The following is a 26,480-nucleotide window of genomic DNA, read 5'->3' as shown; positions in this document are numbered from 1 at the left end:
TGATATATTGGGGAAGAATGGCATCTGTACCCCAGGAAAAGCCTCTGTAACTGCCAACAACAGACCAGAGGAGATAGGAAATTAGCTGTGTCCCGGCATTCACGTTGGTTCATGTTCTGTGGGATGAAAACATTCTCTAAATACAGATAAAATAACAAGTAAATCATCATAAAATACAGTAAGTTCCTGTTATAAGGTGAGGCAGGTTCTGGGTGTATGTGTGTCCCATGTCTGTCACAGCTGATGGTGGTCCAGTGAAGACTTCATCAACCAGAGGAGGTCGGTTTGATGACCTGAGAGCTAAAGGAACCTCTTACTGCCAGTTCTGAAATCTTGTGTTTAGGATTGGTCGGGGTGAGTAGGACACACTGAATGATACAAGAAAGTAAAAGACAGCTTTGTACACATCATATTGGTGGAAACGTTGGAGAGAAAGAGGACTTTGTGTTTGTTTGGGTTTTCTTTTGTTGGTTTTTTTGTTGTTTTTTTTTTTTTTTTGTAACTAGTGAAGTGACCCAACATCTCTTATTCTTTGTTTTGTCGTCTTTTCAGATCTTTATTTTATTGACGGCAACATTAGATAAGAAATGGTTCACAGAAGATTTACAAGAGGAAATAAAATTGAAAATTCCATCTCTCACTATAAGAAATGAATCTGATGTTGTGGAGGTAAAGGGAAAATTTGAAGAGATAAAACTCTTGAACGACTATCTCCAGAGAGAACAGGAGCTCGGTGCAGAGAAACCTCCAGATACACTGAGTAAGGGATCTCCCCCTGATGACAACCAGGTCCCTGGTGACAACCAGGCTGACCAGCTGTGCTTAACATCAGCCTTATATGAATACATTGTGGAGATCTACAGAACAGACATGGATAGGCTAGAGAGAAGTTATGGAGTGAAGATTGACCATCGCTCCACACCAGAAGGATCCACATATGTGAGATTTATCCCTCAGGGATCCGGATCCTTACCTGAGGATGCCAAGGAGAGATTTACAGACAAGGTGCAGAAGGTGACGGATGACTGGAGCCAGGAAACAGTGGATCGCTCAGTTGTCTCCCTGTCATTCTCTGACATCAAAGAGCGAGTAAAAGCCCACTGGACTAAAATCCTGGTGAAACGAGAAGAGAACATTGGCATCGTTCTTCGTGGTCCCAGAGATGAGTTGTCCCAGGTGATGAAGTTCTTAGAGAAGGCTGACCTTGAACCCGCTCGCCCTCGAAGGGCTGTGACCATCTCCACCAGGAATATGAGGACGGAGAACCAGGTAGACCCCAGACACATGGATATCCTGAAGAAATTAAAGCAAAGGGAGATTTCTGACATAGAGAAGAAGTACAATGTGAAGATGGAAGAACATAGAATAAATGGCAGCCTAGTTGTCACCTTCAGAACCATGAATGCCCCTCCTGACCTTTCACCCCACGCTTCTCACAGCTTCATCACTCTTCTGCAGAAAACTTTCTTTAATATTGAAAGAAAACAAATCAATATGAAGCCAGTTATCCAGGAGGAAAGAGTCAATTTAGTGCAGGAAGAGCTGATGGAGGCGGGAATAGACATTGTGATGGAATGTTCAAAAGGTACTGTGCTCCTCATGGGCCATCCAGTCAATGTCAGGTTTGCTGAGGAAAGGCTCAGTGGCAGCCAGAAACCAGGAAGAGGTCCCGCAGGAGCTACCGCAGAAGAGCCAATGGAGACCGACAAATCCTCATCTACTGCACAGAAAGCAGAAGAACCAGACACATGTCCTATCTGCCAGGATGAGATAGAAGATAAGGTGATATTAGAGAAGTGTAAGCATGCGTACTGCAAGGCCTGTCTTCGGGAACTCATGGCCCGTAAGCCGGTGTGTGCGATATGTGGAGTCGCGTATGGGAAAGTCACAGGAGACCAGCCAGATGGAACTATGAATGTGTCAACATACGGACGGTCCCTACCGGGATATGCTGAATGTGGAACGATACAGATTGACTACAACATCCCAGGGGGCTTCCAGAAGGTGAGTGCGGACCTCAGGATTCATTACAGATAGATCTACTCTAACCCCTCAGTACTGACGTCATAACATTTAGTACATTTCATGAATTGCCAAAACTGGAGCAGCCAAAATCTGAAGCAGCGGTGCCTGGCAGCCAATCGGCTTAAAGCAGAAGTAAACCCAATGATTTAACCGTTTCCCAAATCCGTTACATTCCAGGCATGTCACCGTTGTTTGTACTTTCAACTGAGCTGTCATGACATCAGATCTCTGATGTCATAACTGATCACATGTGCAGCACCATGGCAACCGCAGATCAAACTGAGGCTAAGAGGGCGGCTTCCTTGGCTGTAATGGAGAGGAAGGTTTAGTTCTGCTTTAAGCTGATTGGTTGCCACGCCATGCATATCTGGCACTGCCAGTCATCATTTTTCTCACAATTCCTCAAATATTTGCTGTAATAAATTGTGGGTGTGACCAAATTGTACAAACAATGGGAGGGGCACAGTTAAATCAAGCCTGCGCCCACTCACTGTATACACAGCACACGTATGTGGCAGACCTTTTACCCACAAAATATGCTTTATTGCACATACCACACGTGGGAGTCAGACATAACTCTGTCCTCACAACACTGATTTTTTTAAAAATTGGATTCTTCCATTATATTTGCTTTTTTACATTCAGACAATCCTGAAGAAGAACCTCAGGAGAAGGGCTGGGACAAGGGGGGGCAGGAGGAGCGGCTGCTCTGGGCGCTGATATGAGGTGGGTGGGCGGGCACCACGTTGGGAGCTCCAAGCTGACAGGAGTAGTGACAGCAACTTTACTACTTCTGTCAGCGTAGCACTGGAAGATACCAGTCAAATCTGAAGAGGAAGAGGAGAGGGCCAGGAGGAGGTGCAGGCTGTGCTCTCTCTCCCCTCCAGCTTCTCTTAGAGCAGGGGTGTCAAACTGGCAGCCCTCCAGCTGTTTTCAAACTATAAGTCCCATGAGGCATTGCAAGGCTGACAGTTACAAACATGACTCCCAAAGGCAGAGGCATTATGGGACTTGTAGTTTCACAACAGCTGGAGGGCCACCAGTTTGACACCCCTGGCTTAGAGGGTAATGAAGGAATAGTGTACCTACTTTTGCAGTGATATAGTGTATATGGTCAGGGTCTTTTTTTTCCCCAGAGAATAGGTGCAGGAACTCCCTTCTTCTGAGTCACCCGTAGTCTCCACCTCTGAGCACCGTCCCTTGGTTCCACCCCCCCCCCCACCTCCTAGTACTGCCCCTTTTAGAAAATACAGAACTAAGTATTGTTTTGTGATGCAAAGTAATTTGTATGGAATTTGTTAGTGATGGCAAGAAAAGCATTAAAATCCCCTACATCTAGCAACAATAGCCCCCACAGAAAAAATAGACCCCCGACAGCAACAACAGTTCTCCCAGCAGCCAGCATCAATAAACCCTTCAGCACCCAGCAATAATAGACCCCTTCCCCAATAGTAGATCCCTCCCAGCAACAAATGATTCCCCCAGAAACATAAGACCTCACCTAGCAACAATAGATCCCCCACCAGAAACAATAGAACCCCCCCAGAAACAATATATCCCCATGCAAAAATAGATCCCATCAAACAATAGATCCCCAGCAGCCAGCATCAATAGACCCTCCAGCACCCCTTGCGATTACATACATTCAGTGCTGGAGTTGCCGAAACTGCATTCCCCCGCTTTTCCGCTGAAAAAAGCCTTGTATATAGGAATCACTATGTGGATGGCCCTGATGGTCATGTCTAGTCCAATGAATCCCCGTGTCATCTGCTGCCATTACAGGGTACAACCGTCCTTCAGCTCCTCAGACCGCCATTGTGACACCAAAGTGTTCTCCAATCTCATATAGCATGGGTGGGAGGAGGAGCCTAACTTTATCTTTACAATTCCTTGGATATGCTGGAAGTGTAAACGATATTGTTCAATATTGAGTTGGCCCCGCCCTTTCCACACACATTACCTTTAATGGCCCCCCAGTGTTAGTCCGTAGGGTTCAATATTGAGTTGGCCCCGCCCTTTGCAGCTATAACAGCTTCAACTCTTCTGGGAAGGCCCCCCACAAGGTTTAGGAGGGTGTCTATGGGAAGGTTGGACCATTCTTCCAGAAGCACATTTGTCAGGTCAGGCACTGATGTCGGGGGAGGAGGCCTGGCTCGCAGTCTCCGCTCTAATTCATCCCAAAGGTGTTCTATGGGGTTGAGGTCAGGACTCTGTGCAGGACAGTCAAGTTCCTCCACCCCAAACTGGCTCCTCCATGTCTTTATGGACCTTGCTTTGTGTACTGGTGGGCAGTCATGTTGGAACAGGAAGGGGCCATCCCCAAACTCTTCCCACAAAGTTGGGAAAAATGTCTTTGTATGCTGACGCCTTAAGAGTTCCCTTCACTGAAACTAGGGGGCCAAGCCCACCCCTTGAAAAACAACCCCACACCATAATCCCCCCTCCACCAAACTTTACACTTGGCACAATGCAGTCAGGCAAGTACCGTTCTCCTGGCAACTGCCGAACCCAGACACATCCATCGGATTGCCAGACAGAGAAGCGTGATTGGTCCCTCTAGAGAACAAGTCTCCCCTGCTCTAGAGTCCAGTGGCGGCGTGCTTTACACCACAGCATCCGATGCTTTGCATTGCACTTGGTGATGGAAGGCTTGGATGCAGCTGCTCGGCCATGGAAACCCATTCCATGAAGCTCTCTACGCACTGTTGTTGGGCTCATCTGAAGGCCACACCAAGTTTGGAGGTCTTTAGCTATTGACTCTGCAGACAGTTGGTGACTTCTGCGCACTGTGCGCTTCAGCATGCGCTGACCCCGCCCTGTCATGTGACGTGGCCTACCACTTGGTGGCTGAGTGGCTGTTGTTCCCAGTGGCTTCTACTTTGTTATAATCCCACTAACAGTTGAGCGTGGAATATTTAGTAGCCAGGAAATGTCACGGATGGACTTATTGCCCAGGTGGCCACCTATCACGGGACCACGCTTGGAGTCACTGAGCTCCTGAGAGCGACCCATTCTTTTACCAATGTTTGTAGAAGCAGTCTGCATGTCTAGGGGCTTGATTGTATACACCTGTGTCCATGGAGGGGATTGGAACACCTGAATCACATGATTGGGAGGGGATTGGAACACCTGAATCACATGATATGGAGGGGATTGGAACACCTGAATCACACTGTCTGTTTTAACCCTTGAAAGACCACACAATCCCCCCGATGACAACGTCCCCCTCATGGAAGCGGTCCCTTTAAATGAATCCACTGCCCAGATCTTCACAGTCCAGGGTGCGTGAATGTAGAGTGCGGCCGTATGGGATAGACGCTCAGCAAACGCAGCCTTTTATCACTTTCATAGTGTAGTAGGAGGGGGGTTCAAGCCAAATCGGGACTTTTGAGTTTAAAAAATAAAAGAACAAATTTCAAGGAGATGAAACTGCATTTATTTTTTGTTATCCTCCCCTGCTACATTTCTACACTTCTCCCAGCTTCTCACTAATGCCTGGAAAGCTTCGGCATAGAAAGATTTGTCAGTAGGCTGGAACCATCCTCGGACAGCCGGCTTCACTTCCTCATCATTGGGGATGTGACGGAGGGTAAGCAGCACAGAACACAAGGCAGACGGCAAACACTTAAAGCTTTATTAAAACAGGCAACAGTCACTCAATGTGGAGTAGTGCAGGGAGAGTCCGAAATACTTGTAATCCAGCCCCGGTGGGCAAAGCTAAAGTCTCTACATCAGTTTGTAGTCCAACAGGGAGGTAGGAGGCAGTTCATAAACAGATAACACGGGGGAAGCATACACTCACACAGAGCTGATGTGGTGGTCTCAGGCAGGGCTGATGTGGTGGTCTCAGGCAGGGCTGGTGTGGTGGTCTCAGGCAGGGCTGGTGTGGTGGTCTCAGGCAGGGCGGATGTGGTGGTCTCAGGCAGGGCGGATGTGGTGGTCTCAGGCAGGGCGGATGTGGTGGTCTCAGGCAGGGCGAATGTGGTGGTCTCAGGCAGGGCGGATGTGGTGGTCTCAGGCAGGGCGGATGTGGTGGTCTCAGGCAGGGCGGATGTGGTGGTCTCAGGCAGGGCGGATGTGGTGGTCTCAGGCAGGGCGGATGTGGTGGTCTCAGGCAGGGCGGATGTGGTGGTCTCAGGCAGGGCGGATGTGGTGGTCTCAGGCAGGGCGGATGTGGTGGTCTCAGGCAGGGCGGATGTGGTAGTCTCTGGCAGGGCTGGTGTGGTAGTCTCTGGCAGGGCTGGTGTGGTAGTCTCTGGCAGGGCTGGTGTGGTAGTCTCTGGCAGGGCTGGTGTGGTAGTCTCTGGCAGGGCTGGTGTGGTAGTCTCTGGCAGGGCTGGTGTGGTAGTCTCTGGCAGGGCTGGTGTGGTAGTCTCTGGCAGGGCTGGTGTGGTAGTCTCTGGCAGGGCTGGTGTGGTAGTCTCTGGCAGGGCTGGTGTGGTAGTCTCAGGCAGGGCTGATGTGGTGGTCTCAGGCAGGGCGGATGTGGTGGTCTCAGGCAGGGCGGATGTGGTGGTCTCAGGCAGGGCGGATGTGGTGGTCTCAGGCAGGGCGGATGTGGTGGTCTCAGGCAGGGCGGATGTGGTGGTCTCAGGCAGGGCGGATGTGGTGGTCTCAGGCAGGGCAGATGTGGTGGTCTCAGGCAGGGCTGGTGTGGTGGTCTCAGGCAGGGCTGGTGTGGTGGTCTCAGGCAGGGCTGGTGTGGTGGTCTCAGGCAGGGCAGATGTGGTAGTCTCTGGCAGGGCTGGTGTGGTAGTCTCTGGCAGGGCTGGTGTGGTAGTCTCTGGCAGGGCTGGTGTGGTAGTCTCTGGCAGGGCTGGTGTGGTAGTCTCAGGCAGGGCTGGTGTGGTAGTCTCAGGCAGGGCTGATGTAGCTTCTGGGGTCCCCCTTACTCCATTGGGGCTTAGGCAGAGTCTAGCCACTAGAGTCCCGCTGTAGCTCGGATCTCCTTCAGTGGCTGCACAGCAGAATGGAACAACAGGAGAGACCAGCACTGACCTCTTAAACCCCCTGAGCAGGACGAGAGGTGGAGGGGGGTCATTAGCAGGATGACAATGGAGGGACTGCCTTAATTGAGTTTAGGGACATTTTGGATGACAATGGAGAGGATACACTAATTGAATTTGGGAACTCTTGTGGAGGGGGCGCGTAAATTACAGCTAGGGGCCTTTGGCACACAAGGGTAGAATACTAATTGTAGGATGCCTTTCCTATGGCCAGGAGGAATTAAAGGAACAAGGAATTAATAACTGGGCTGGCAGAGAACTCGTGACACTCCGGATCATTAATCAGGAATTAATAATTGGCCACGCCCCTATACCGTGACGGGGGATTTACTAAAGGCAATTAGACTGTGCACTCTGAAAGTGCCGTTGCTCCAGAGCTTAGTAAATGAGAGGAAGCTCTGCTGACGTCCATCATCCAATCATGTGTAAGCAAAAATGCAGGTTTTTTTAAAAAAAATTTTATGTTCCTTGCACGTGATTGGGTATTCTTTTGCAAAGTGAGTCTTTACCTCATTTACTAAGCTCTGGAGCCACTGCCCTTGCAGAGTGCTCAGTCTGTTTGCTGTTAGTAAATCAACCCCATTGTGTTCACCGTTCCCACAGAAAGATTCGTCTCTGGTGCGATTTCATGGCCGGTTATGTGTCGATGGGATCCGGCGTTCCATGCGCTGAATGTTCCCAGGAATGACTGCTGTGGGCTGGGAACCACCACGGCTGGGATAGGCAGTGATGGACGTACCGCCATCTTTGAAATGTTTCAGCCATTCAAATGTCTTACAGCGGCCAAGCGTCTCATCGCCGTACTGCGCTTGAAGTCTTCGTTGTACGCCTTCGTTCACAAGAAACGTCATCAGCACCCTCTGTTCCATGCACGCACCAACACTGCTGTCCGCCATCTTGATTAATGTTCTCTGGACTGGCCCACGACATGTGCGCCCCCTATCAGTAATAGGACACACTGCCACTTACTACTGTGTGTAGTACAATTTTTCGATGTTCTAATTTGTTTGCACCCATAAATCTTTACACACACTGAGGGGAAGTTGGGATATTACTCTCTGGTGGTAGCTGCACGTTTTGGCCACTGTGCGCTGACTCAGCATTTTTATGACGTTACCCAAAGAATTGGTCATCTCTGACACCATTTTAGTAATCAGAAGTATACCAGTCTTGTGTACGGTGGTCCTTCCATAGCACACCCTGTGTGGACTGTCGGTCACTGCTATACACAGGCTGATGTCTGAATACAGGAGGTGTGCAGGACTTCCACCTCCCTTCTCATGACTCCCATTATCTCATTATCCAGGAGAATCATCCTCATCCTGGAAAACATTTCTCGGGTGCTTATCGTACGGCTTATTTACCGGATAACAAGGAGGGGAGAGACATCCTGCAACTGCTGAAGAAAGCCTTTGATCAGAAACTGATCTTCACCGTGGGAGATTCTCGTACAAGCGGAGCCACCGACATCGTCACCTGGAATGATATCCATCATAAAACCAGCACCCATGGGGGCCCACAAGGGTAAGATGAATATATATAGTATACAGAGAGATGTGTGTTCTACTTTATACCTCGTGTATTGAGTTGTATTGTTGGTGCTATAAGACTCCTGTATGATAAAATATGGAGGTGGGGTTATGGGGGGGGGGTGTAGGGTATTCTGACTTCTGAGGGTATATATAATACAGTATATTCAAGAGGCAAATGGCTTACTGTGCAATCGTAGGCCAACGTGTTCACTAATAGGATATGTAGCACTACCCCTGTAGGATCCTGAGTTTTGGGTCCCCCTAAGCTATGCATGGCCAGGCGACACGCATTCTCTTCACATCTCCACATGCACACAGTCAGTAATACGGTCCCCGAACTGGTTTTTAGTTGTGTATAAGAATATTTATTGGGTTTTTAAAACCCAATAATAAATTGGCGACATATATGGGATATCCTGTCAATATAGAGGAGTAGAAATCTCCAATCACATTCTACAAGAAGGAACATTGCATGAGAACAGTAAAGTGCATTCGGATTCGAGAATTCCCAATCCAGAGCAGATGTAGACCAGTAACTAAGGAGGTGCTGTGATAAAAGGCGAGTGAGAAGAAAAGGAGGACTGAAAGTTAGAGCCAATGGATGAAGAAGTGGGTGAAGGCTACAAAGTGTATGGTGTGGTCTGTTTCTGGATAAGCAGGGTGTACTGAGATGTCGGCCGATATCCACCAAAAACACAAAGAGGAAGGTATATAATTAAAGATGGAGATGGAAGAGAAGGAATGACGAAAAGGAGGAAACACGGGGGAGAAGGCAAACGAATACGGAAGAAAAGGAACACTAAAGTAGGAAGAGAAGGTGTGAGAAGAGAGAGAAGAGGCAGATTATTATTATTATTATACAGTATTTATAAAGCGCCGATAGTTGGCTCAGCGCTGTACATTACAGAGGGGGACAGAACATGTGACAGAACAATACCAATACAATGTGATACATGAGGGGATTGAGGGCCCTGATCCTTGGAGCTTACAATCTAGGAGGGAGGGGATGGTGGCACAGGAGGAGATAGCTGTGGGGGATGGAGTGGTAGGACGAGTGGAGGAGGTCGGCAAGTTAGCAGGGGGCGGGGTAGGCTTCCCTGAAGAGATGGGTTTTCAGGGTGCGCCTAAAGGAGAGGAGAGTAGGTGATAATCTGATGGGTTGGGGCAGGGAGTTCCAGAGGATGGGTGACACCCTGGAGAAGTCCTGGAGGCGGGCATGGGAGGAGGAGACCAGGGAACTAGAGAGAAGGAGGTCTTGTGAGGAGCGGAGTGTGCGTGTTGGGCGGTACTTGGATATTAGGTCAGTGATGTAGTTCGGGGCAGTATGGTGGACGGCTTTGTACGTCAGTGTTAGGATTTTGAATTTGATCCATTGCGCAATCGGAAGCCAGTGGAGGGATTGGCAGAGGGGGGTGGCGGAAACGGAGCGGTTGGAAAGGTGAGACCACTAAGGCTCATGTTGTGGAGTAGGAAGAAAGATAAAAATACGGAAGGGGGGGGGGGGGTAATAGAGAGGTAAGAAAACACTACCCGGGGAACCATATAGCCTGAAAAACAAAACAGAAGAGTAGTTGAGCTGGAACTGAGTTCGAGAGAGAATAGTAGAGTGAGTGGGGGTCAGAGAGGAGGGTGTCCCGTGACTCTGTATTCCACCAAGAATAAAAGGGAGGCCGTGAACAACTCCAGTTGCTTGGTATAGACATGTGATGCATTCTGACAGCAGATCTACAAATAGCATGATGTCATATATCATATCGAGGGTTCAAATCCCTGTTAGGGAAAAAAAAGATGAGGGTTGGGAAAGGAGGAGAAGACACATGAGAAATAAAAATGTTACACATCAATAATCTAGCATGACTTATACACAGCAAATCCCTACTGTAGGTAGAGCAACATTACATCATATGAGAGGCTTTGTAAAATGGCTTAAACCTCTGGAATCCTGGAGGAAGGATAATTGCTCCTGTGCAGAGAGAGACCCCGTGATGTAGAGCTTCCACTTCCGGAGGTATTGATCCGATCTGTAGTTGGATGGTGAGGAGACTAGGTTGAGCCTGTCTAGGCGTAGGAGAGAGTTGAGGTCTTGCTTTAGGTCTGGTAAAGTCAGAGGACAGTTGGAGACCCATTTCCGTAATATGGTCCTTCTTGCTATCAAGAGACAGGTAGATATCCATGGTTTGTTGTTTCTGAGAATTAATAATTGAGAGGAGGAGATTCCTGTAGCTGATTGTTCTGTGTTACCGAAGAGAAGAAGGGGCGGATCATTGGTCAGTTGGAAACTGGTGACAAAAGTTATAAAGGTGGTCACTTGCTTCCAGAAGACAGATATACAGGTGAAACTAATATATGAGAGACTCATTCCATGCAAAGCAAGATAGTTCCAGCCGTGATTTGTCATCATTGTGATGATTATGGCTTACAGCTCATGAAAACCCCAAATCCACAATCTCAGAAAATGAGAATATTGTGAAAAGGTGGAATATTCTTGGCTCAAAGTGTCCCACTCTAATCAGCTCATTCAGCCATAACACCTGCAAAGGGTTCCTGAGCGTTTAAATGGTCCCTCAGTCTGGTTCAGTATGAATCACAATCATGGGAAAGACTGCTGACCTGACACCATCACTGACACCCTCCATAAGGAGGGAAAGCCTCAAAAGGGAATTGCAAAAGAAGTTGGATGTTCCCAAAGTGCTGTATCAAAGCACATTAATAGAAAGTTATGTGGAAGGGAAAAGTGTGGAAGAAAAAGGTGCACAAGCAGCAGGGATGACCGCAGCCTGGAGAGGATTGTCAGGAAAAGACCATTCAAAAGTGTTAGGGACTTTCACAAGGAGTGGACTGAGGCTGGAGTCAGTGCATCAAGAGCCACCACATACAGACAGATCCTGGACATGGGCTTCAAATGTCGTATTCCTCTTGTCAAGCCGCTCCTGAACAACAAACAACGTCTAACGACTAAAGAAAAACAGACCTGGTCTGTTGCTCGGTGGTCCAAAGTCCTCTTTTCTGATGAGAGCAACTCTTGCATCTCATTTGGAAACCAAGGACCCCGAGTATGGAGGAAGAATGGAGAGGCCCAAGGACCACGAGAATGGAGGAAGAATGGAGAGGCCCAAGGACCCCGAGTATGGAGGAAGAATGGAGAGGCCCAAGGACCCCGAGTATGGAGGAAGAATGGAGAGGCCCAAGGACCCCGAGTATGGAGGAAGAATGGAGAGGCCCAAGGACCCCGAGTATGGAGGAAGAATGGAGAGGCCCAAGGACCCCGAGTATGGAGGAAGAATGGAGAGGCCCAAGGACCCCGAGTATGGAGGAAGAATGGAGAGGCCCAAGGACCCCGAGTATGGAGGAAGAATGGAGAGGCCCAAGGACCCCGAGTATGGAGGAAGAATGGAGAGGCCCAAGGACCCCGAGTATGGAGGAAGAATGGAGAGGCACACACTGCAAGATGCTTGAAGTCCAGTGTGAAGTTCCCAGAGTCTGTGGTGATTTGGGGAGTCATGTCATCTGCTGGTGTTGGTCCACTGTGCTTCATTAAGTCCAGGGTCACCGCAGCCGTCTACCAGGAGATTTTGGAGCACTTCATGCTTCCTTCCACAGACGAGCTTTATGGGGATGCTGACTTCATTTTCCAGCAGGACTTGGCTCCGCCCACACTGCCAAAAGCACCAAAACCTGGTTCAATGACCGTGGGATTACTGTGCTTGATTGGCCAGCAAACTCGCCTGACCTGAACCCCATAGAGAATCTATGGGGCATTGCCAAGAGAAAGATGAGAGACTTGAGACCGAACAATACAGAAGAGCTGAAGGCCGCTATTGAAGCATCCTGGTCTTCCATAACACCTCAGCAGTGCCACAGACTGATAGCTTCCATGCCACGCCGCATTGAGGCAGTAATTGCTGCAAAAGGGGCCCAAACCAAGTACTGAGTACATATGCAGCTTCTACTTTTCAGAGGTCCGATATTGTTCTATGTACAATCCGTGTTTATTGATTGCATGGAATATTCTCATTTTCTGAGATTGTGGATTTGGGGTTTTCATGAGCTGTAAGCCATAATCATCACAATGATGACAAATCACGGCTGGAACTATCTTGCTTTGCATGGAATGAGTCTCATATATTAGTTTCACCTTTTTTGCTGCAATGAAATAAATGAACTTTTGCACAATATTGTAATTTTTCGAATTTCACCTGTAGACGGGCATAGCCAAAATCTGTGGTGTAATGAAGGTTTGAGACAGCCGCAGAGTGGACATGTGGACAGAGCCGGGTCAGTTTTCGAACAGAGACAGGGCATATAGGCACGGTGCATGATCTTGAACTGCTGTTCACGCCAGAACTCGTTGAGGTTGAAGGCACAGGTGGTGTTGAAACCTGATAGTAGTTGTGAAGGCATTATCAAAGTCCTTGACCCAAGAATTCACTGAGGTAGATGATTCCAGGGGTTTCGTGTAATGAAGATTTAATGGTCCATAAATGTTTGATATTTTGGGGATTTTGCCAGAACATCTATTATTGTCGTGTGGAATCTAGTAGATTTGAGTGGAGCAACGGAGTTGACATAATTCCTTACTTGTAGAATGTAAAGAAAATGATGGGAGGGCAAGTTAAAAATTTGTTGAATGTTATGAAGAGGCTTTGGGGAGCCAGTAGAGGTATCCAACAGGTGCTGAACCAGAGTGAGGTCATGCGTGACCCAGGTTCCATAAGCTGCATATAGTTGCATGGGAGAAAAAGAGGTATTATGATGGATAGGAAGGAAACAAGAGAGCCACGGAGTAGTTGTTTTTATTAAGGGGTTAATAACTTGGATGGGGTCTAGGGGTATATGAGATGCCCAAGCAGATGAAAAAATGTGAGGATGAACTTCTTTGCAACCATTTCTATACAAAAAATGTGGATTGGGGAAAAATAGCACTTCTCTTTAAGTCCCCTTGGTTTTCCTCCTCTTCATCCGGCTGCAATGAGGGTATCCCTGGGCAAGGGATCCCAGGAGCTGGCACATAAGTAGTCCCAGATGAGAACTAGTTGGGTCTTGCACCTAATTGCCCTCTCCCATTCTGTGGCCCAGGGGGTGTAGAAGTACCCACACTGTCCTGTCATGTTTGCTTGGTGGGTTACAGCTGCTTTCAGGCCTTTCGCTGGGCTGCTCCTTCCTTGATGACAGGTTGTCCTCCCTAGGAGACGGTTAGACAGTGGAGGTCCTTCTATCCAGCCAGCAGCCTGTAGGTAGGCTCACCTCCCTGGGATCCACCTCCTGGGCTCCAAACTCCATCCTTCTCTCACTGCATCTTCCACCTTTCCTGCTGCTCTCCAGGCTCTATGATATTTAAGGGTTGTCTTTGGTCACCATGGTCAGCCTCCTGCCAGGAAATTATCCAACGTCTCTCAAACATGCAGACCTAGGCCTCCTCCCCTGCTCCACCCCTGTTCCAGAGAGTTCTCTAAGTTTCTGGAGACGTGGGAGGGCTCCAGAAGGTGAACTCACTTTCTCACTCCCTGGCTGACTCATCCCAGGCTGCTACGCCGCCTCTAACTACAAAACTACAAAGCCTATCTACCTAGAGGGCTCTACAGATATTAAATAGACATGAGGAGTCTTAAAGTGTTACTACACCCCGGAATATGGAAATGCAATTGTTTTAGTAAATATAAACTGCTAAATACCGTTTCTTATTAGCCATATATAGCTGTCTTGTGTCTTCTATCAGTGTCTAGCAGAGCACTGGTTAAAGCTTGTAAAAGGAATTTTCATTCTGCTCTAGGAGGCTGCAGAACCCCTGACCTCTGTCTGAACAGTGCTAATTGGCTTTGTGCTGATCACATGCACCCTCCCAAAGGGAAACAAAACTCTCTAGCAATACACACTAAACTGAGCATGTGCAGAGTGACATGCCTTAGAGCTCTGTACTATCAGCAGATGGATTGGGGACAGTAGAAGGGGAGGATCAGAGAAGACAGGATCAAACAGCTTTTTAACACAATGCAGAGTATTAACCCCTTAGGTTCCACAGTGAGTATACCCAGCATGCTTTACTGCATCTACAGACTGATGTCACTGTTGGGGGTTTAGTAAGCATTTTAAAGGGCTTTCCTATGTACAACATTCCTGGGTGGTAATGAATGAAATTTTTCCTTAACCTCTTGTGGCCGGCCGACCGCAAATGTGTGGCCTCCCGGCATCTGGGTCTAGACGCCAAGCTGCTGCACATTTGTGAACTATTTAAAAGCATATGTGCTGAGAGCGCGCGCCCTGCGAGCTCCCAGCACACACGTTCGGTACTCACGGAAAGGTCAGGATCTCCTCTTTCGATTGGGACCTTTCCCGATCATGTGACTGCCGTGAGAGCGAATCATGGCGGTCACATGACCCTAAACCCCCACCTCCCACCTTTTGGAGCCCTTAAAGGGCCGGGAGGCGTCAGCGCCAAGGGGTAAACAATACAAGACTATCTAAGATGGTCTAAGGCAGCTTTTCTTAACCGGGGTGCTAGGCAGCCTGGGGTGCCTTGAAGTTTTTTTAGGGGTATCTTGGCAAAATGTCTAAAAATTGCCCAAAATTTGTATACAAGCCAGCGGGTGGAACAAGTCTTCCTATTAGTTACACAAAGCCGCAGGTTTTCACTGTGTGCCATTATGACCTTCTAGCCATCGGTGGCCTGACAACCAATCACATCATCAGTCAATAAGGAGGATGTTGGTGGCCTGCACAGCATCCTAGTTTAACCCTCCCCCGCCCCTCTCCATGTCAAGGTCCTACCTTTCTTCAGAGCTTGTGCATCTCCATGAGCTGGCATCCATCTTGGTTTTCTGCAAAGCATGGTGGGAACCTTTATGCCTTCATGCTTCTGCGGCTCCTCCTCAGTAGGGTGTGGTTGAGCACATTTAAACCTGCTGTCTGCAAGTGTGCTCTGCACTTGTGTCCTGTATGTTGCCCTGTTGCAAGCTCTTGTGTTGTTCCCATTGCTCTCCTGGTAACCGACTCGGCTTTGACAAGACTATTCTCTGTGTTAACCCTTTACCTGACCTCCCGTTGCTGAACCCGGCCCGTGACCTGAGTATTCTTTGCCTACCGTCTAGTACTGTCTGCTCCGTTGTTATTGACCCGGCTTGTCTGACTACTCTACTCGTGTTCCCATCTAGCTCCCACCAGCTGTACGCCATTGGCGGCAGTCGTTATCGCAGCTGGGGTCACTCGGGGGCCGCGACCTGGTCTCAGGCTGCGTCAAGTCCATCCCCACCATCAGGGGCCCTGGTGAAGGGTAGCCTGGGGCTTAGACTCCGCGCCCTGAGGGACTCCGGTCTGTGGGTAGTGGCTATCGTCAGTCGCAGCGTGACCGTACCATAGGCCTGCCTGCCCGTTCCAGCGTTCCTGCCCTGACATTACACAAGTGCCATGAATCCTGACGGTGCAGGTACGCCTTCGATCCCTATGTTACTCGCCAGACTTGACCAACAGGATCGCTTGTTGGATCAGTTCGCTCAGGCGTTGCAGGCTCTGCTTGCACGCACAGCGCACCTTACTCCTGGGGCTATTAGGTCAGCTGTTACTCCGGTGGACTCTCCCACTGTTGCTCCGGTTGTTGCACCTACCTCCGCATCTGTTGCGGAACCCGTGGTACCCAGAGGTATGACTGGTTCTGCCCCTCTTCCTCAGCGCTTTGGGGGGGAACCGAGTCAGTGTCGTGGTTTCCTTAACCAAGTGGGGATTTACTTTGAATTAATACCTCACGCTTTCCCTACTGAGAGGGCAAAGGTGGGCTTCCTAATCTCGCTACTCTCTGATAGGGCCTTGGCCTGGGCTAATCCCTTATGGGAGAGGAATGACCCGGTGATTCACGTGTTTACCCGTTTCGTTGCCTCCTTCCGTACGGTATTCGACGTGCCCGCTCGCTCCGCTTCTGCTGCCAAATTGCTCATGTCCATGCATCAGGGTTCACGAACAGTTGCCGAGTACGCCATCGAATTTTGTACTTTGGCGGCAGAGGTGGGTTGGAACAATGAGGCTCTAGTGGCTGCTTTCTCTCATGGTCTCTCTGATGCGTTGAAGGACGAGATCGCAGCCAAAGAACTGCCTATGGAGTTAGAGGCACTCATCTCCTTCCTAATCTTGATTGACACCAGGCTCAGAGAGAGGCCTTCATTTAAGGAGCGTCTGCGGAGGCCTCCTAACCGTTTGGCGCCTACGTTTTCTGTCCCACCCGTGCCTCCCTCTCCTCCCACGCCTCCTGGGGATGGTTTGTCTGGTAGTGAGCCCATGCAGCTGGGGTTTGCTCGCCTTTCCGAGGGGGAGCGGGCCTCTCGGCGTCGGGAGGGTCGCTGCCTGTACTGTGGACTCGGGGGGCATTTTCGACAGTCCTGTCCGGTCCGTCCGGGAAACGCCCGCACCTGAGATCCTGTCGGGGCAGATCTTGGGTGGAGTTTCCTCGTCCCCGGTTTCCCGTAAAGATAAACCGCTTATCACCGTTGTCCTCTCTTGGGCAGGAGGCTCGGTGACGGCCCAGGCGTTGGTAGACTCTGGGGCTGGCGGTTTGTTTATGGACAGTTCGTTTGCTGCCCAGTACTCCATTCCTATGCAGGCACAAGAGACTCCATTGGTTCTCGAGGCGATAGATGGCAGGCCCTTGCAGCCATCGCAGGTTACCCACGAGACCCTGCCTCTGGAGGTAGCTATTGGGGCTGTTCACAGGGAATTGGCCTGTTTCCAGGTAATTTCTTCCCCGCACTACTCTGTGGTTTTGGGCTATCCCTGGCTTCAGAGGCACAATCCGACCTTTGATTGGCGATCGGCCGAGATTCTCTCATGGTCACCACGGTGTGGGGCTGGTTGCATCCGTGGTCCGGTTAAGGTGCTGTGCACCTCCTCGGACTCTGTGCTGCCCACTGAATATGGGGAGTACCTGGACGTGTTTGACAAGGTGCGCGCCGGTGCTCTGCCTCCTCATCGTCCATACGATTGTGCCATAACCTTACAAACTGGTGCCACTCCTCCGCGTGGCAGGGTGTATCCTCTTTCGGTGGCAGAGAATCAGGCCATGGAGGAATACGTTGCGGATGCGCTTTCCCGGGGGCACATTCGCAAGTCTACGTCTCCAGCAGGAGCTGGGTTTTTTTTCGTGAAAAAGAAGGGAGGTGAGCTGAGACCCTGCATTGATTTTAGGGGTCTCAATCGGATCACAATTAAAAATGCTTATCCTATTCCGTTGATCACCGAGTTGTTTGACCGCCTCAAGGGAGCAACGGTCTTTACTAAACTCGACCTTAGGGCTGCCTACAACCTCGTACGGATCAAGGAGGGCGACGAGTGGAAGACCGCGTTCAACACCAGAACCGGCCACTATGAATACCTGGTTATGCCCTTCGGGTTGTGTAACGCACCCGCGGTCTTTCAAGAGTTTATTAACGATGTCTTACGTGACTTGTTGCAGCAGTGCGTGGTGGTTTACTTGGACGACATCCTAGTTTACTCTGCGTCTATGGAGACTCATCCAGGATGTTAAGCGGGTGCTGCAACGGTTGCGTGAAAACGAGCTTTTCTGTAAGCTCGAGAAGTGTGAATTTCACCAATCCCAGGTTGCCTTTTTGGGCTACATCATTTCCCCGGTGGGTTTTTCTATGGACCCTGAGAAGGTTTCAGCGGTTCTGCAGTGGCCTCGTCCCAGTGGTCTTCAGTCCATTCAGCGCTTTTTGGGATTTGCCAACTATTATCGGAAGTTTATCAGGAACTTTTCCACATTGGCAAAGCCTCTCTCAGACCTGACCAAGAAGGGCAGTAACCCTCACGAGTGGTCACCCGAGGCCATCTCAGCTTTCAAGGCTCTGAAAGCCGCCTTCACTTCGGCCCCAATTCTGTCTCATCCCAATCCTGGGTTGCCTTTTGTTCTCGAGGTTGATGCATCTGAGACAGGAGTAGGCGCTCTCTTGTCCCAGCGTCGGTCACCCGAGGGACCCCTACTTCCTTGTGGGTTCTACTCCAAGAAGCTTTCCTCTGCAGAGTGCAACTACCAGATTGGAGACAGGGAGTTGTTGGCCATTATTCTGGCTCTCAAGGAATGGAGGCACCTGCTTGAGGGTTCTGTGGTCCCGGTCCTAGTTCTCACTGACCACAAGAACCTCACATATCTCTCGGAGGCTAAGAGGTTGACACCCCGTCAGGCCAGGTGGGCTCTGTTTTTGTCACGTTTTAACTATGTGGTCTCTTACTTGCCTGGTTCCAAGAATGTCAGGGCTGATGCCTTGTCGCGGCAATACTCTGAGCTGTCCAGGGAGGACACTGAGCCGACCTCGGACATTCCTCCAAACCAGATCCTGGCTGCCATTCGTACCAACCTGACTTCTCCCCTTGGGGAGCAGATTTTGGCGGCTCAAACTAACGCTCCCCCTGCGAGACCGGCTGGAAGATGTTTTGTACCTGAGGGATTGCGTACCCGCTTGCTACGTACCTACCATAATTCTAAGACTGCCGGTCATCCTGGTAGGAACCAATTGTCCTGGGTCGTTTCTCGGTTATTCTGGTGGCCATCTCTCCGTTCTGACATTGCCTCATATGTAGCAGCTTGTTCGGTCTGTGCCCAGAATAAATCTCCTCGGCACCTTCCATTGGGCCTTTTGCAACCCATTCCCAATGGGGAGCGTCCCTGGTCACACCTGGGCATGGATTTTATTGTGGATCTTCCTGCGTCTCAAGGTCATACGGTCATTCTTATGGTGATCGATCGCTTTTCTAAGATGTGCCATTGCGTTCCGTTCAAGAAATTGCCGACTGCACAAGAACTGGCTACGGTTTTCGCAAAGGAGATCTTTCGCTTGCACGGGTTGCCCAAGGTGATTGTCTCGGACCGTGGGAGCCAGTTTGTGTCCAGGTTCTGGCGCGCCTTCTGCTCCCAGTTGGGTATCGAGCTTTCCTTCTCTTCGGCCTACCACCCTCAGTCCAATGGGGCTGCGGAGCGTTCCAACCAGGCCCTGGAACAATTCCTTCGTTGCTATATATCGGATCATCAGGACAACTGGGTCGATCTCCTGCCATGGGCAGAGTTTGCGAGGAACTCGGCTGTCAACTCCTCCTCTGGGATGTCCCCCTTCATGGCCAACTATGGGTTCCAACCCGCTGTATTGCCTGAGTTGTTCTCTCCACAGGACATTCCGGCTGTGGATAACCACCTGGCTGCTCTGCGCTCCTCATGGGGGCAGATTCAGAGGTCCTTGAAGGACTCTGCACAGCGCCAGAAGCTCCAGGCTGATCGTAGACGGTTGCCCGCTCCCTCATACCAGGTCGGAGATCGGGTGTGGTTGTCCACTCGCAACCTCAAGCTTCGGGTGCCCGCACCAAAGCTGGCCCCCCGTTTTGTTGGTCCTTTCCGCATTCTTCGCAGGGTGAACCCGGTTGCCTATGCCCTTGCTCTTCCTCCTGGGATGCACATCTCCAATGTCTTCCACGTATCCCTGTTGAAACCTCTGATTTGTAATCGCTTTACTGCCTCTCCGCCTCGGCCTCGTCCTATCAGGGTCGACGGCCATGAGGAGTATGAGGTGAGCCGCATCTTGGATTCTCGGTTGGTCCGCGGTCGGGTACAGTTTCTGGTCCATTGGCGTGGTTATGGTCCCGAGGAACGTTCCTGGGTTCCTTCCGCGGATGTTCATGCTCCTGCCCTCCTCCGCGCTTTTCACGCCCGATTTCCTCAGAAACCTTTTGTTGAGCCGCGGAGGGGGAGGGGCCCTTGAGGAGGAGGTATTGTCAAGGTCCTACCTTTCTTCAGAGCTTGTGCATCTCCATGAGCTGGCATCCATCTTGGTTTTCTGCAAAGCATGGTGGGAACCTTTATGCCTTCATGCTTCTGCGGCTCCTCCTCAGTAGGGTGTGGTTGAGCACATTTAAACCTGCTGTCTGCAAGTGTGCTCTGCACTTGTGTCCTGTATGTTGCCCTGTTGCAAGCTCTTGTGTTGTTCCCATTGCTCTCCTGGTAACCGACTCGGCTTTGACAAGACTACTCTCTGCGTTAACCCTTTACCTGACCTCCCGTTGCTGAACCCGGCCCGTGACCTGAGTATTCTTTGCCTACCGTCTAGTACTGTCTGCTCCGTTGTTATTGACCCGGCTTGTCTGACTACTCTACTCGTGTTCCCATCTAGCTCCCACCAGCTGTACGCCATTGGCGGCAGTCGTTATCGCAGCTGGGGTCACTCGGGGGCCGCGACCTGGTCTCAGGCTGCGTCAAGTCCATCCCCACCATCAGGGGCCCTGGTGAAGGGTAGCCTGGGGCTTAGACTCCGCGCCCTGAGGGACTCTGGTCTGTGGGTAGTGGCTATCGTCAGTCGCAGCGTGACCGTACCATAGGCCTGCCTGCCCGTTCCAGCGTTCCTGCCCTGACACTCCATCAGGGCTGGGATCACATTAGCTCAGTGATGGAGAAAAACTGAGGGAGAAGAGAAACATTGGCATACTAGTCGGTACCAGTGTGCAACTGAGGGAGAAGAGAAACATTGGAATACTAGTCGGTACCAGCGTGCGACTGAGGGAGAAGAGAAACATTGGAATACTAGTCGGTACCAGTGTGCGACTGAGGGAGAAGAGAAACATTGGAATACTAGTCGGTACCAGCGTGCAACTGAGGGAGAAGAGAAACATTGGAATACTAGTCGGTACCAGCGTGCAACTGAGGGAGAAGAGAAACATTGGAATACTAGTCGGTACCAGCGTGCAACTGAGGGAGAATAGAAACATTGGAATACTAGTCGGTACCAGCGGGCAACTGAGGGAGAAGAGAAACATTGGAATACTAGTCGGTACCAGCGTGCAACTGAGGGAGAAGGGAAACATTGTAATACTAGTCGGTACCAGCGTGCAACTGAGGGAGGAGAGAAACATTGGAATACTAGTCGGTACCAGTGTGTAAAGGTGTATTTGCTTTGGAAGAATAAATCCCCTCCAATGTTGGGGTTCTACATGTGTGGATGTTGCTGTGTTTTATAAAACGACTAGAATAGTTCTTCCCATTTTAGAAGGGGGCGCCTCGGGACCGTCTATTTTAAAAGGTTGAGAAATGCTGGTTTAGGGAATTCCAAAAGAAGTTGTTGTTTTCCAGCTGCCATAGACCAAGGAGCAACCATACGATCGCAAGTGTTTGTATGATCAGCCAGCCAATCAGCTGTCTGCATTCTAGTGAATGGGGAATAGATGTCTATCAGTGGAAGTGTCTATAGCCTGCACACAGAGGAGCACGGGGGGGGGGGGGGGGGGCTGCAGACCGGGACTCGGGAGGTTCTGTTATGTTGTGTATATATATTCTGTTACTGGATCCAATAATTCCTGCATCCCCCGGAGGAGAACGGAGGGAGTAGGAGAGATCAGTTGTATTCTGCACTCCTCTCTCCACAATACTGATTATACATTCTTTTTATTGATATCATTTAGAACAAGAGGGACTATATTATTCAGAGAGTAGGAATTGTATGTACAGAGGAGATATATATAGAAGGTATACATTGTATCATTTTTTTTTTTTTTTCCTCTTGTAGGTTCGGTTACCCGGATCCGGATTACCTGAATCGTGTGCGGGATGAGCTAAAAGCGAAGGGGATTGAGTAAAAAAAAAAAAAAAAAGTCTGTAATCTGTATACTCACCGGCCACTTTATTAGGTCCACCGTTCTAGTGCCACAAAAATCTCCCCCACACCATGACACCACCACCAGCCTGAACCATGGATACGAGGCAGGATGGATCCCCCACACCATGACACCACCACCACCACCAGCCTGAACCATGGATACAAGGCAGGATGGATCCACCTCACCATGACACCACCAGCCTGAACCATTGATACAAGGCAGGATGGATCCACCACACCATGACACCACCACCACCAGCCTGAACCATGGATACAAGGCAGGATGGATCCACCTCACCATGACACCACCACCACCAGCCTGAACCATGGATACAAGGCAGGATGGATCCCCCACACTATGACACCACCAGCCTGAACCATGGATACAGGGCAGGATGGATCCACCACACCATGACACCACCAGCCTGAACAGTTGATACAAGGCAGGATGGATCCACCACACCATGACACCACCAGCTTGAACCATGGATACAAGGCAGGATGGATCCACCACACTATGACACCACCAGCCTGAACCATGGATACAAGGCAGGATGGATCCACCACACCATGACACCTCCACCACCAGCCTGAACCATGGGTACAAAGCAGGATGGATCCCCCACACCATGACACCACCAGCCTGAACCATGGATACAAGGCAGGATGGATCCCCCACACCATGACACCACCAGCCTGAACCATGGATACAAGGCAGGATGGATCCCCCACACCATGACACCACCAGCCTGAACCATTGATACAAGGCAGGGTGGATCCATGCTTTCATGTTGTTTACATCAAATTCTGACCCCACCATCTGAATGTCGCATCTGAAATCCAGACTCATCAGACCAGGCAACGTTTTTTCAATCTTCTATTGTCCAATTTTTATGATCCTGTGCGAATTGTAACCTGTGTTGTGCGTTCAGAGATGGTATTCTGCATACCTTAGGTGTAACGAGTGGGTATTTGAGTTACTGTTGTCTTTCTATCATCTCCAACCAGTCTGCCCATTCTCCTCTGACACCAACAAGGTATTTTCCTCCACACAACTGCCCCTCACTGGATATTTTCTTTTTTTCGGACCATTCTCTGTAAACCCTGGAGATGGTTGTCTGGGAACATCCCAGTAGATCAGCAGATTTTGAATAATCAGACCAGCCCGTCTGGCACCAACAACCATGCCACGTTCAAAGTCACTTGAATCCCGTCTTTTCTTTTCAGTTTGAACTTCAGCAAGTTGTCTTCACCAGGTCTAGATGCCTAAATCCATTGAGGTGCTGCCATGTGATTGGCTGGTTAGCAATTTGTGTTACCAAGCCTTTGAACAGGTGGACCTAATAAAGTGGCCAGTGAGTGTATTTGTGGTTCCATGGGGTTTAATCGTTGGGTGGAGTGACCCTTCACCATAAACATGTCATGTGAGGATATTTGGTTTTGTAGAACAATGTGAGTATATTTCCATGTTCTCCCTTTTCTGTCCGTGGTTTCTGCTCTGCACATCCTGGAGATGCTTTGTATGGGATCTGTCTGTGGATGTCTGAGCACCCTCCAGCAGCGGAAGAATGTGTCGGCGCCGTGCATTAGGAGGGCTTTCTGCTGCCCAACTCAGAAGGGTGCAGGAAGAGGTGACAACACTGCAGCTGAATGGACAAAGCGTTGTCACCCTGGGAAAGGAAGTTCCTCTGGAGACACCCGATGCTAGGAACACCAGGAATGATTCATTGAAAGCAGCAAATATATAAAAACATCAACTTTTTGACATCACTGGATCCCATGCGGCATCATATTCTCATATTCTGTTTCTATGTTCGGGTTTAGATGTTGCATCGGCATTGTCCGTCCTGATGGTGGTTGTACTCTGGATGGATGATATAAATGATATCTGACAGTCTATGGGAGGGTTTTAGAGTCTGCACACCATTACCGGCACCAATGTTCAACCAACACTGAGCACCATCGGCACAGGTATCCGAGTAGGTCACATATATACAAAGGGTTCATTTTGATCTGTAAGGATCCATGTATACATGTGGGGGAGGGATCACCAATCAGTCATAAGGCAGCTAATGTGTGGAATACATACAAGATGCCAGGACCCTCAATATGGTGGTGGGGTGAAAGAACCGGCAGAGGTCCTTGCAAAAGGGAGTTTTTACTTCTTTTACCCCCAAAATATTGGGTTCTTCCCAGAGGGGTTTTCTGACAGGTGTGCAACATTACACACCCGGCCCCCAACATGGGAGGGTCAGTCTGCGCTCCAGCCACGCCCAATGCAAAATAATAAATGTTTAGCATTAGACCTATGTACACCGTGCCAAATGGTAACTTAAAGGGGCGTGGTCACACAATCAGCGAGGCAGTGACAACTAACCGTTTTTACATCAGAAGCCCTCCCCTCCACATTAGGGTTCTCCATTCACATTAGTTCTCCCACTCACCTCAGGAGTCCCCATGTTTGAATCAGAGTCTCCATATTGGGAGTCTTCAAGTCTCATCAGGAGCCCCCCATTCACCTCAATGTCACATATACATGCAAGTCCCCATCACATAATTTGCAGTGCTGCAAATTAGAGGATGGGAGCCGGGAAGCGACTCCAGATGGGTTCCTTCTCAGACGAAAGTTCCACCAGCCTATGAATCCCGGAGCTAGCCTTTCACTAGTTCCAGGACTCCGGTGGTTGGATGGCAGCTAGCTTCTAGCAAACAAAAACCTGGTTGGGAGACTGCGGGGGGGGGGGGGGGAGGTGGGATGCATAGAACAGAGGCTTCCCCCACTAAACAATATACATTGAAGATTCCTCATTGGTTCTTCCTAGTCCAATCGCTCTGCTTCCTTTCTCATTATTCTAGTTGAGGTTCTGATTTCTTATATGTAGTGTTACCCCTCTTGAGAGCCACTGGTTTTGGGTCCCCCTAGTGTCATGCATGGCCAGGCAACACACATTTTCTAACAGTAACCAGTCCATGGGCTTGTTTTTTGTTCTTTTTTTGGGGGGGATAAACAACTTGGATAGGGTCTTGAGGTATATGGGATGGCCAACTAGACTAGAAATATAACTCTGAGGACAAACCACAAAATGTAGGATCCTGGACTTTCTAATCCCTCAAGAGTGGCATCAATCTCTTCATGGATCAGTAACACAGTCTTCATGAGGAGCACTTGGTCCCCTCTAAGTGAACCTCTTCAGATACCACCTAGAAACTACCCATCCACCTGGCTGCCTTTTGAAGGGTATCCTGAAGCAAGAGATTCTGAAACAAGCTTGCAGCACTGTCCCAGGGACAACTGGTTGGGTAAAGTACCTAGCAGCCCTCTCTCCTGTAGGCCCCAGGGGTGTAGAGGTGCACACACTTTGCTTGAGTCCTGTGGATTTGGGAAAAAAAACTGTTTTCAGTCTTTTGCTGGGCTGATTTCCTCCCAGGCTGTCCTTGCTTGGTGGGCTGTAAGGCAGTGGAGCTCCCTCCATCAGCTTCCTTTCCATCCTTCCTCCAGCCTGGAGGCAGGACCCCCCTTCTTCGGGGTCCCCTCTCAAGCTACACAGCAGCACAGCTCAGCACTGCATCTTCCACCCGTCTCCCTTGCTGGCTCATATTTATGGGCCAGTCTGCCACACTACCAGGCCTCCTGCCTGGGATTGATCAGACTCTCATGAATATGCAGATCAGCTCCTCTTAGCCTCCTCCCAATGGCTTCTAGAACCTTCTCCAAGCTTCTAGAACCAGAGGGAGGTACCCGAGGCCTGATCTGTAGATCCCTCCATCATGACCTGAACAAGCCTCTAACAAGCCTCTAACTACACAACCAGCTATGTACACAAGAGGGCGCTACATATGTATTCCCAACAGTAGCTGCCATATGATTGGGTGGTGATCACCCCACCCTGTACAGACATGGATCCTTGTAGATACAGATCAGGATTAACAATGTATCCTCCAATTGTATGATTGATGTGATCTGATGTACTCCGATATCTCTACTATGATATATATACTGTAAAGGCATTCTCCGGATGAGGCGTGCTGACTCCATAGACTCACGTCGTGGTTGTTGGGAGCAATAAAAATCTGCGACAGATCAGAGAAAACATCCGCCGATCACAGGGACTGTCCACTGGAATTGTCTGATGTGAACATTCCGGGGTATGGATGAATTATTGGGGAAGAGCGGGGGTGGGTGGTGGTGATGGAGGGGTGAAGACTTGTCATATATATCTGATGAATATAATGAATATCTGCCAATAAAATGTATGAATAATCCCGATGGATCAAATAAAATCACATTTCTGATTGTGTCCAATTAA

At 49.6% G+C, this 26,480-nt stretch overlaps 1 protein-coding gene across 1 annotated transcript in view; it reads left to right on the top strand.

Annotated features, from left to right (window-relative positions):
- Window positions 1–26,480, top strand: part of LOC149434580 (E3 ubiquitin-protein ligase DTX3L-like) — a gene marked incomplete at its 5' end in the record, with an annotated part of 39,175 nt that extends 12,695 nt beyond the window's left edge. Inside the window, 3 exons of the mRNA XM_089663621.1 lie at window positions 553–2,004; window positions 8,338–8,555; window positions 22,084–26,480. Of these exons, the coding sequence (XP_089519747.1) occupies window positions 553–2,004; window positions 8,338–8,555; window positions 22,084–22,153 (1,740 nt within the window). The remainder of the gene's footprint in view (window positions 1–552; window positions 2,005–8,337; window positions 8,556–22,083) is intronic.

The sequence above is a fragment of the Staurois parvus genome, unplaced genomic scaffold (assembly GCF_062004578.1).
Source record: "Staurois parvus isolate SC_StPar_1 unplaced genomic scaffold, SC_StPar_1.0 ptg001732l, whole genome shotgun sequence".
Lineage (NCBI taxonomy): Eukaryota > Metazoa > Chordata > Amphibia > Anura > Ranidae > Staurois > Staurois parvus.
Note: the sequence above shows the minus strand (reverse complement) of the source record. Positions and strands in the feature narration are given on the sequence as shown.